The sequence below is a fragment of the Lactuca sativa genome, chromosome 4 (assembly GCF_002870075.4).
Source record: "Lactuca sativa cultivar Salinas chromosome 4, Lsat_Salinas_v11, whole genome shotgun sequence".
Taxonomy (NCBI): Eukaryota; Viridiplantae; Streptophyta; class Magnoliopsida; order Asterales; family Asteraceae; genus Lactuca; species Lactuca sativa.
The window spans coordinates 25,236,845-25,249,391 of NC_056626.2; the positions used below are offsets into that span (position 1 = coordinate 25,236,845).

Sequence of the window (12,547 nt, forward strand, 5' to 3'; positions counted from 1 at the left end):
ATCGGGTGCGATACCCGAGGCATATGAAAAGAGTGTAAACAACATTTGAACACTCTTTTACCACACATTCACTTTCTCTCACTACTTTCTCTCTCTAGACCCGAAATCGACCCCAAATCCGCGAATTTCCGGCTTCCAAACGTAAGGACTCATTCCCTATCTTAATCTAGACATACTTCACTGTATTTAGAGGCCAAAATCATAGAAATCAAGGACCAAAAAGGGGTTTACGGCCTAAGAAGCCCCTTAGGCCGTAAACCCCTAGAAACTTGCCAAAAACCTCATTTTCCCTTCCTTTAAGCTTATGGACTAATTAAGGCATATACCTAGGAGAGTTTGGACACTAAAACACGAGGAATTGAAGCTTAAAAAGGAGTTTACGGCCCAAGCTTGTGCTTAGGCCGTAAACACCCCAAAAATCCTTGTTTAAGGCCCCAAAAACTCATCTAAGGTGTTTGGTGATTTAGACTTGACACTAAGGAAGGTTTAAATGCATCAAACAACATCATTTGAAGACAAGAAGAGGAGTTTACGGCCAAGGCTAAGCTTGGGCCGTAAACACCCAAGTTTTTGTGTCAAACAAGTCCCAAAACTTCTCTAATGCATGTAAGGAATTTAGCTAAGGCCCTTGGATGTGTGTTGTACCATTAAACTTCCCATTTTGAGGCCAAATGAAGAGTTTACGGCCAAGGATATTCTTGGGCCGTAAACTCCCCAATTTTCATGCCAAATTGTCCCAAAACTCATTTTAAGGCCTTCTAGGATTTATCTAAGGTGAATGAAAACATGTTGTACCATTTAAACAACCATTTTGATGGATTAAATGGATTTTACGGCCTAAGAACAAGCCTTGGCCGTAAACTCCCCAAAATGTCACAAAAATAAGAGTTTAATCCCTCCATATTGGTCCAAGGCACATACCATTAAAGTAAGGAAGTGAAATAAGGCCTTAAACATACAATTGGGAGGACCACATGAGTTTACGGCCAAGCCTAGGGGGCTTACGGCCGTAAACTCCCAAGGAGTGGCCTTTGGGCCGTAAACTCCAAGGGAGTGAGCTCATGGACCCTCCCGTAAATCATTCTTGGCCTTGTACCACTCCCGGGAACCCCTTCTAGGCCCTAAAACTCCGAAAACGATGCTAGAATGTCCAAATACTATAATGAAAAGCATAAGATGATTAACTTCTTGTAAAATACATATTTCATATGACATTAGGGTCCTAAAAGGCGCTCAAGTCGTTATTTGGTACCAAACGCTCAACCGACACTTTTACCCGATTTACCTGATTCACCCGAATTACGCGAATTCAGGTGAGTTCATACCCCTTTAATGAACCTTTCAAATGTTTTAAATGTTTTAGGGGGGAGATACAAGTTACTTATATATGTTTATGGAAAGTTTTACAGAATGAATTTCCACGTTACGAGGAATAATCACATGTGATTCACTATCCTTAGTTCAAATCACATGTGATTTATCACTATGCCTTATAAACAGGTTTTTACATTTTCAAAACTATTTTTGGACAGCAAGCCAGATTTTAAATGTTCTTTTGGAAAATACTTTTATTAAATCAATTTACTTATAAAATGTAACAACTCTGATATATTTATATAAGTAAGATTTGGAGGACTTAGGACCGATATCTCGCCTTATTTCCTGTTCTTGTTTGATTGTGGGCTTAGGGTAGTAGTTATCTGTCCGACTGTCGTTGATTTCTTAGTTATATAACTTGTATATTAGTATGGGATACGAATAATTCTCTTTTCACTAAAATACTAAAGTCACTAACCTGTCAAGAACCATCCACACTAAGATAACTATAATAGGTATAATTAATGTTGCTACTGCTACTACTCGCTAAAGTCATTACTCTCTACACTATAATACTCACTATTACTAGACAATACACTAGTAAGAGAAAACACTATGATCAATACTAAAAGATTACTACACTATAACAGAAGAGAAAACACTAAACAAACAATAATACACTAACCCACTACGAGATACTCTATTCGCTACCCACTACGCCCGGAGTTTTCCGGCAGGAAGACGACACTACATGTATAGATCTATACGGGGCAAACGCTATTACATCCCGAGTGTTAATTTCAGTCCGCACCGTGCAGGCCCAGGGATGCCACTACTTCACTATACTGTGCATGACTGGAAAGGTCATGGGATCCTCTATTATCCTCACTATTAGAAATATACAAGGAATACACTATAACTACACTAAAATATTACACTAAACGCTAAACTACATCCCGAAGTAAGTAAGTATCTATCACTAAAGGAAGCTTTCACCACTATCAATGATTACAGGCTTAACCTATTCTATCACATTACTATTTGGAGATTTGCTAATATACTTTTACAATAAACTGTTTTCAAAAAGGAAGAATGCATACTTTTAACAGATTTTCACTTACAATGTATTTTCTAGAAAATTGGGATTTTCTAGGTTTCTACTGCTTATGAATATAAATGGCGCATTTTTCGCACTATTGCTTGTATACAAAAACTCACACTAAACTTTTATGAACTCACCAGCTTTATGCTGATATTCGTTTTCAAAATAACTTGTATCTTCAGGTCAAAGATAGACAGGTACAGACGCAACATTTTTGGAGAAGGTGGAGCACACAAGACCCATCTCTTATTTTTGATTTACTTTTGGGTGATTGTTAAACATTACAAAACACACTTGTAATTAAATTCACTATGTAAATGCAATGGTTGTATGTTTCTTGTTTTTACTATTATGAAATTGTGATGATACTGTACATGACGTCTTCCACCTCGAAACGTATTCCGCCGTTATCGGTTTTGGGGTGTGACATCATGTTTTGATATGGTGTGTTTCTTATTCCATTCCATTGTTTGATAATGTCCAAAACTCATTCCATTCCATTGTTTGATAAATGACCAAAACACATTCCATTCCATTGTTTACTTATAGGGTTTTGATCTTTGTATTTTTCTCATTCCATTCCAATCTTTGATAAATGGACACAACTCTTTCCATTCCATTCCAATATTCCTGATCATTAATAAAAAAAACAATGCTTTATAATTAACATAAGACAAAATACCATTAAACTGATTAACCAAAACCATACATTACATTAAGATTCTAATACATGACATCACATCCCAAAATCAACTGGTAATATCCCATTTCAGTTCTACACACCATCCGACATTACATATCCAAAATACACTGACCAAATACATCCCCAAATCCAACTACTACTTAGTGCATACGTATATAAACGAAAAAAAAAAAGAACCAAGACAGAATAAGCATCCACTTGAGCTTCACAACATCTGCACGAGCTTGAATCAACATCATTTGAACATTGTTCATTCTCCTCAGCAAGCCAGGAATCACCTCCACAGCTCTATGACACATCGGATCGTCCCCCCACCCAAGAAATGGATAGCTTCGACCATTTCGAGCACAAGACCAGAATCGCCTTCCTGGGTTGAGGTCTGTCCAAGATGTGACTCTCACAGCAACACTTCCACACGTACAAATCACCATTCTTGCAAGAAAGGAGAGCTTCGATTTTTCAGAGATGCTAGCTTGATTTTTGTGAACGTTGGTTAGGGCTTATTAAAGGGGGTGGAGAAGCAAACGTAAAAAGACAAATATACCCCCAACTTAATGACCCCAAACGGCTACAAATTGACGGTGTTATGAAAAAGGACCTCCAATGCAACTTTTACAAACCACTACTTTTGACAAACCACAATGATCATTTTTGTAATTTTGTCTATAATTTATTTAATTGATTTTAAGTGTGTTAACCCAAGTTTAACCATTTATTTAATAGGTCGGGTTGGAATTGTCAACCCGATGATAACCCATTTATCTAAAAGGTTGGATTGGGTTGGAAATATCAATCCATTTAAATAAACAGGTTGGGTTGGGTTGAAAATTTCAACCTAATTATTAAATAGGTTGAACACAAACCAAACCCAGATCGACCCATTGCCACCTCTATTTGTGTTATATGTAGATTTATATAAACCACTAAGGATCGAGTCATGTCAAACATTCAAAAGTTAGAACTAAAAGTGTAGATTTATATAAACCACAAGGACCAAAACTAAAATATAGATTCAGCAAAAAAAAACTTAGAACCAAAAATGTCATTTGATTTTTTTAGAACAGCTATCTCATAGACTTATTAATAATACTTCTAAATCCATCTTTTGTCTTTAACAGGACTCAAACGTCAGTTCGCCTTTTTAGGAGGTAACACCTTGCTCGTAAATATGTAGTTGTTTTAATAATTATCGGTGAAACGTCTATTAAGATTAACACACAAAAAACTATAGAGCAAAACCAATTTGAACAATGCAATTCATCTGTCAACATGTACAGATATAAGTAATACAAATATACAAATTTGTGTTTTTAAACAAGTATGCATAGAATAGGGGTAGTTTGATAATTTGGATTAAGGAAATTGACAAGTTTCTTTAACCACAGAAGAAAACACTACTTTGCACCCAACAGTTAAGTTTAAATCAAAGTATGAACTCTCATCAAAATTCACAACTCAAAACTAGTTCAAAACTACAAAACATCAAATAATGTAATATCATCTAAGAACCACTCATCCCAAAACTAATTTAACACAACTCAAAACTGGTTTGATAGTTTTTTAAACAATCATATAAATGCAATGCCTATTATCCCATAATGTTGCTCCAAAAATGTCTCTCATGATCATAAACTTAATTTCATCAAAACATACCTTTTATAGAATGGACTCCACTCCACTTCACTTAAGCTTTGTGTTTCCTTTTGTTACTGGATTTAGCTCCTGTAATCTTCTGATATGCTAAAAGTCTTGAAGGTGGCAGCTTGAACTCATTCAGCTTCTTCTTTCTTCTCTGTTTCCTAGAAAGTACTTTTTCACCTTCAGTTTGTGCATCATCAACCACTTGTTCATTAGATTTCTCAACATCATGTTTGATCCTCTTTCCACCATTCTCAGAAGTCTCTCCCTTAAGAAGAGATTTAATCTTCTGTTTATGTTCCTTTATCTTATGGCGAGGAACAATGAACTCATCCTCTCTATAAGTAGCCAACTTCTTCAAAGGAACTAACTGATTCAACTCCTTGTCATCAACAACCAAAATCTCTTTTGCTTTCAATCCATAAGTGTTCTTGTTAACAGGTCTGTATTTAAACCTTGTCTTCAAATCCCCAATTGTATCCTCATAGTCCAACTTATAGTACTCTTCTAACTCTTTCTTAATCGCCTCCTCCTCTACTTCAGACCTTTTCCTTTTCTTCTTCTTATCTTCTTCATCATGTGAATTATCAATCTTGCACTTTAAGGTTTTTTCTCTAGTAGCCAAGAACCCATCACCAGATCCATATTCATTTTCCCACCCTTTTGGAAGCCCAAGAAACTCGTCTTCTTCATCAAAGTTTGGTTTTTCCAATTCACCATCTTCTTCTTCTTCTTCACTACCAAATTGTGGGTCCACATCTTCAGCTTCATAGAAGTTTTCATCAAAAGCTTTCTTCATTGTTCTATCATGCTCATCAGGATCGAATTCCTCCTCAAGATCATGTTCATCTAATAAACAAACTTCATTTTCACCAATTCCTGCTGTTTCTCTAATCTTTCTAATCTTCTCATTCATCTCCTTCTTCTTCAAGTTCTTCATATGTTTCAGTTCTTCCTTTCTTTCAAGCTCTGCTAGTGCTATCCTTTCCTCTTTGTTTTTCCTTTGTAACTTTCTTGCATTGTCTTTCTTCCTCACTGAACCATCAACCTTTCTTGAAAACCCCATAACTCTATCACCTGCATTTTCTTCAAACCTAAAATTGAACTCTCTTTCGAAATTTTCTTGTCTTTCTAACTCCTCTTCATCCTCTGAAACATCTAATTCCACATCATTTAAGTGGTTACTACTACCGGCCTCTTTATCTAACCACATCTTTTTCCTGAAATAATCCTTCAAAAACTTCTCATTTTCATCTAACTTTTCATCCTCTTCAAAATACTCATCTAGCTTCTTTTCATACTCAACTTCATCTTCATCTTCATCTTCAATTCCCCTTTTATCATTCTTTACCTTCAATAAATCATCTTCATCGTCTTCATCACCTACAGCATCCAAAAACTCCTTTCTTAATACCTCCTGTTCTTCAGAATAACTCTTTTTCTTACCCTTGTTTTCCTCTTCGTCATCTTCATCATCAAACTCAGGCCCTTTCTCAATTAAATGCTTTGCAGTCACATCTTTCAGATACATCGGTTTCCTTTTCTTTTCCTTATTATTATCCTCAGTTTCATCCTCATTTTCCAAATCAAATAGCTTAGCATCTTTATTTTTAAGTGAAGGATCTTGCTTTTTGACCTTTATTAACGCATCAAAGAACTGCAAATCCTGCTTTCTCGAATAATTGACAATATTCTCCTCGTCTTCAGATGACTCATCTTCTTCCTCGCTATCTATGTCCGAATCAATTACACCTTTCTTCTTCATCTCTTCATACCGCTGTATATCTTCACGTTTCTTGTTATGCTCGTATCTGCGTGCGAACTCTTTGTTGATTTCTATTTTGGATAAGTCATCAGAATCGGAGCCACCATTGTCAAATAGCTTCATCCCCATTCTTTCTATGCTATGAACTCCGATAACTGATCTAGCAAACAAAAAGTATCATTAATAATTATCCAAAATTCCAGTAACACACAACAGCTATACATAAATTAGAAATTAGAGCTCAAAACTATACAAACTTCCAGTGGCATACAAACATCATATGTGAAATCAGTACTCTGAATAAGTTATGCAAACTTCCAGTAACATAAAAAAAATCATATTTTAAAACCTAAAATTACACATTAATCTGAAATTCTGACATTATGCATTAATCTAAAACTAAAACTTAAATCAAAATCGTACATTAAAATTTACCTCTATGGGTTTGCGTTTGCGGTGGGCAGAGAGACCAAAAGAGCGGACAGAAATACCACCGGAGGTGGGTGGGCGGCTCGGCGGCTACCTGACTTCGTACGCCGGACTGAGCAGAGCGATGGAAAGACCGGACAGAGAAACTCCGGCTTCGAGAATCGCGTTTGATCGAGAGAGAGAGAGAGAGAGATGATATATAGAGCGGACAGAGAGACCGCCGGAGGTAGTATCGGCGGCTTCGTGTTCTGAGGGAGAGTGAGACGATCGTGCGTGTGTTTATCTCGGACTCGATTGAAATGTTGAATGAGAATCGGTTTCACCAAACCCTAGTTTTAAATTTACAATTAACTATATTAAATTACAAGAATGGCCCTTTGGTTTGGGGTTGATCCATATGCTGTATCGATGTATCCCTATTCCCTAACTTTTTTTTAGAGGGTGTTGGATTGCTTTAAAAACAATTTTTTTTTTTGGAGAAAATACTGTAAATAGTAAAAAAAAAAAATAGGGGATGTTTTTAAAAAATAGACATAAAAATGGATTTTTCTAGCTATAGACATACATTCCGCGGAGGACCCTCCGCAGACCTCCGCGGAATGATGTCATCTCCGCGGAATGGATCTTGAGGGTTTTTTTTTTCACATCGATTCTTCGGGGTTTCTTAAAAATAATTAGTTTTTTTATATATTGATTTATTTACGATTTTGCCATTCCGCGGAGCTACAGTGGATTCCGCGGAGTTACCTCCGCGGAATGCATGTCTATATCCGGAAAAGTCCATTTTTATGTTTGTTTTTTGAAAACAACCCCCATTTTTTGACTATTTACGGTATTTTCTCATTTTTTTGACATTTCATTTTTAAGAAAAGTAAAAAAAAGTGCAAAAAAATGTTTGTCTAAGTTAAAAAGTATTTTTTAAACAACTTATGAGCAAAAGGAAAAAAAAGTTGATTTCAAAAGGGGTGTTGCTAATAAGATATCATTTAGACACCCTATTATCACTTTTATAAAAAGTCAACCTATAATCAACTACTTATAATCATTTTTTTCGGAAAACAATGCAATTTCAACCAATAAAAATATTTTAAAAATTCATTAAGGTGTCTATATGGTAAAATGAGATGTCTTTTTAGCCAACCCCTTTCAAAAGTCACAAAAACGTGACTTTTGGAACTTTTGTACTTCTTAAAAGCAACTTTTGTTTTTTTACCATCCAAACACATTTTAAACCATAACTTTTGGAAAAAGAACTTTTACAAAAAGTCATTTTATAAAAAAAAAAAAAAAAACTTTTGAGCTGAAAAAGTTATCCCAAACACCCACTTAATTTAAACCATCATTATACTTATCAAAAAAAAGTAATTAAGAAATAGATATGGGTTCAATCCTAGATAGGAGATATTTAAATTATTTATTGTTAAAATAAATTAAGAAATAGATGTGGAAAAAGTTGGAAGTGTATGTGTTTATCTTTGGACTCGATTGAAATATTGAATGAGAATTAGAAAGGATTCATCAGCGTTGTCGGGGTTGGAAGGTATTGCTTTGTAAAGTAAAGTAGCATGTTGAATTGCATTGAAATAATCTAGTAAAGGAAGATAAACAATGTCATCTAATTACATAAGTACCAAAGGGCTTCTAGCCCAGCGGTATCAGGTGGTGCCCTCCCACTTTTAGGTCGAGGGTTCAAGTCCCGTTGTGGACATAGGTGAAATTAGGTGTTAGTTTAGAAGTAGATTATAATATTTGTATTTGCCGGTTCAAAAAAAATTACATAAGTAAAGAAATTTAAATCATTATTTCTTGCAATAAATGAGGAAAATAAAGAAATTGTCTCATAAATTGAACTTTATTGTCATGTATGGCAGCGGCCGGAAAACCAATCCGGAAAATATAAACTGTTGTTTTTTGTCCGTTAATGTGAGGGTAATTTGGTCTTTTAAGGTAGTAGGGACTGAATTTGTGACGATGGGTAAACCATATGGTCCATTTATGTAATTTTGGCGGCAGTGGTGGTGGTGGTGATGGCAGCTGGTGGGTGGCTTTATGGTATTGAATGAGTATTTTCTAATAAATAAAACATTAATTTAAAACCAAAAAGAGAAATATAAATTAATAAAAAAAAATAGGATTAGGAATAAAAGAGTGATTTCGGTTTCCATCATTGTCCTCAATGTGTTAAATTTGGTAAACCATAGGGACCAATCGTGTAATTTTGTCTAATAATAATAATAATAATAATGAGGGACCATTTCTACCAAAAGACTAAATACTAATAATATGTAACAAAAGGCGAGGGTTATGAAAAATTCAAACGAAAGTGAAAAGGTTGTTTGTGAAAAAAGCATAAAGGTGAAAGGTGTAAGTAGTTTTTTAAAACCAACATAAGTTGGATGACCAAAAGTGACAAAAAAATTAACAAAAAAATGAGCAAACATACATAACCTTAGGGACCAATCTTGTCAAATACTTAAAAAATTTACTATTCCTAACTTATTTATATATATATATATATATATATATATATATATATATATATATATATATATATATATATATATATATATATATATATATATATATATTGGGACCCTTACCACTTTCACCAAACCCTACTTTTAGATTTATAATTAACTATAGTAAATTACATGAATGGTACCTTGGTTTGGTTTGGAGTTAGTTTGCCTTTTTTTTTGTTTCTGGATCTTTTTCGATTTAGACAATCTTTGGTTTGGTTTCAGATTTAGTATTTACAAGATTGAAATGACATTTATATCATTTATTATCTTTTTTTATTAATATCATGTTATCGAAGAAAAAAATGACACAGAAATATATGTGGGTCCCACCCCCTAACCCCACTACTCGTGTTCCTCTCTTTTTCTTGTTATAATCTCTCAATCGTTTAATTCCATGACATCAACTGCATCTTCTCCCTCATCCCTTTTCCATTTTCACCGTCGATCTGAATCTCTTCCTTCTTCCGTCTTCATCGTCGACTACATCTATAGGTGGTTTACAGAGGGCCCACGGTCCGTAGATTTTCCAAGAGGAAAAAAAATATGGGCATGTGTTTCCCTAGATGTCCATAGTGAAATCCATTTTTTCCCAGTTTTCATAGATTCCAACCTTCGATTGCCTCGAAACTTCCATAAAGACTTATAAAAAGGGTTAAAACTTGAAAATAAGATCAAGAAGTTAGGAACCCTTGTAGGGGTACTTTGGTCATTTGTAACTATTTGATTTTAATAAAATAGATGGTGATTAAGAGGTGTAATAAGATTTAAAGGAGTGTGATATCAAACTATCAACATGAGTAACTACTGAATGCATAACCCACATATGACTAGAAATGATTTTTATGATTTAAACTTTATGTATTATGTTTATATGCCCTTATGTGTTATGATAATTGTTGTTCGTAAATCTATGCACATTCACGAAAAATGATATTTTGAAAAGTATTTTGACTATGACTAAATGATTATAATATTTTGGAAACAATTCTCCTCTTGAAGTTGTACATCTACTCACTATGGGTACATACTTGAGTCTCCAATAAAGTCCTAGGAAAAATAATTATGTTGATGACCATAGACCACTGTCTTAGTGATAATATTCTAGATATGTATCACTTGTACATATATCTTAGCTAACTCGTGTACGGTATATTTGATGATAACAAAGTGATAGGTTTTATGGGTTTGGTCAGTTTTGTTCGTGTCGGGATTGTCAGCTACATGTTCTTCCTCTAATGGAAGAACAGTAGTGTAACACCCTGTTTCACCCTTCAGTACGATTTAATATAAACATTTGTTTATAAAACTCGAAGTAGAAATATATTACTTTTTATCCAAAGTAATCATCATAAACATGTAGGAAACGCCAATACGATTTCCGTAAATATATAGAACACTCAAATCTGACTTCGTATAGAAAAGTTATGATTATTCGAAGATTTGTGTTCGGCCCTATACGACAAGGCATGTTATAAAATGTGAATCGGAGATAGGTTGCTTATTAGCCTTAGTGATCTAAACAAAAGTCGTAGTAGTCATAAAATCGAGAGCGTGCCTATAAAGAACGTCCAAATCTGACTTCGTATGAGGAAGTTATGATTTTTCGAAATTTTGGTACTGCAATGTTGTAACATCCCAAAATTCATGACCGAAAATTTCATTTTTAATATAGATAAAACACATTTGTAACTTGGTTCACACACTTAATGTAACACCCCGTTTATTAAGTAAATAAATAAATTAATTAATGAATGTATATGTGATAACCCGTTAATTTCAATATTGTAAAAGTCAAACTTGGGTCAACTAAAGTCAAACTTATTGTATTGATCTATCTTATTAAGTAGATTTATCTTATTAAGTTAGATTTAAAATATATATGTGTTTAAACCCTTTTATTAGAAGTGTTACAAAAATTGGAAGTGAAATGCTTAAATCCGAGAACCCTCGCATGGCTTAAAGACTTCGGACCGCAAACTCTCTTTGGACCGTAAACGCCTCGCAGTCGGAAACCATGTTTGGCCATAAACCCTTCTGACCGCAAACCCTCGGTTCACAGTCGTAAACCCTCGGTCTTATCCTCTCGGTACGCAAACCAACAAACATGTCCCATCACGTACGATTTCGACCCTATACATATGGAGGGACCGAAATCACTTCCTCACTTCTACACTTCTAACTGAAAACCCTTTATTCTCTCCCAACTATCATCCGAAAAATCCTTTAATCTTCTTCGGATCTTGTTAAGAACACCAAGTGTTCTTCATTTCATCAAGATATCACCTTCCATTTTGGTGATCATCAACCGAAAACCCTTGAATCTCCTTGGTTTCACCAAGAACACCAAGATCTTCATGTGGCCGAAAACCCAAGGGCTGGCCGAAAATGCATAGCAACCTTCCAAAATAGATTCTAACACCTCTATTTGTAAGTAAACCTTACAAAGTTGTTTATTTCCTTAACATACTTGCGATTATATTCACTAATAGTATAGAGTAAATTACTGAAATCATCCCTGTGGTTTGGTCAAAATTGCACGTTTGGTCCTTAACTTTTTTTTGCACTCGGATCGTCCATGTGGTTTGATTTTGTTATGTTTTTCGTCCCTGTGGTTTGATTTTGTTGCATTTTTCGTCCCTTACATACATAAAGTTAGGGACCAAACATGCAATTTTTACCAAACCATAGGGACGAAAAACGCAACAAAATCAAACCACAGGGACGATCTGAGTGCAAAAAAAAGTTAGGGACCAAATGTGCAATTTTGACCAAGCCACATGGACAATTTCAGTAATTTATTCAATAGTATACATATATATTACATGAAATGCTTTTAGGACTCGTTTTTCTCCCAGGATCTAACTTATGGAAAAACATCCTATATCAAACCTTCAAGCGAATCACTTACTTAAGGTGAGTTCATACCCCTACAATTTACCTTTTTCAATGTTTTTAAGGGGGGTGATACAAGCAAAACACAATAGAATTGTGTTAACACTTACATGTGAAAACAAACAAATAAAGGAATTCTTATGCTTATAAATATTGTTAAAATCATTTCAAAACTCTTT

At 34.6% G+C, this 12,547-nt stretch overlaps 1 protein-coding gene across 4 annotated transcripts; it reads right to left on the reverse strand.

Annotated features, from left to right (window-relative positions):
* Positions 1-3,075: 3,075 nt before the first annotated feature.
* On the reverse strand, positions 3,076-7,268 carry LOC111894501 (uncharacterized). 4 transcript variants are annotated; one of them, XM_023890573.3, is made up of 3 exons: positions 6,961-7,268; positions 4,776-6,680; positions 3,076-3,554 (listed from the first exon to the last, which is right to left on the reverse strand). In XM_023890573.3, the coding sequence occupies exon 2, from the start codon at positions 6,652-6,654 to the stop codon at positions 4,807-4,809; it is 1,848 nt and encodes a 615-aa protein (XP_023746341.1). In that variant the 5' UTR covers positions 6,655-6,680; positions 6,961-7,268; the 3' UTR covers positions 3,076-3,554; positions 4,776-4,806. The 4 variants fall into 4 exon arrangements, with proteins under 4 accessions (XP_023746341.1, XP_023746342.1, XP_023746339.1 ...); XM_023890574.3 differs by having other exon boundaries at positions 3,076-3,590; XM_023890571.3 differs by lacking the exon at positions 3,076-3,554 and having other exon boundaries at positions 4,535-6,680.
* Between the last annotated feature and the right edge of the window lie 5,279 nt (positions 7,269-12,547).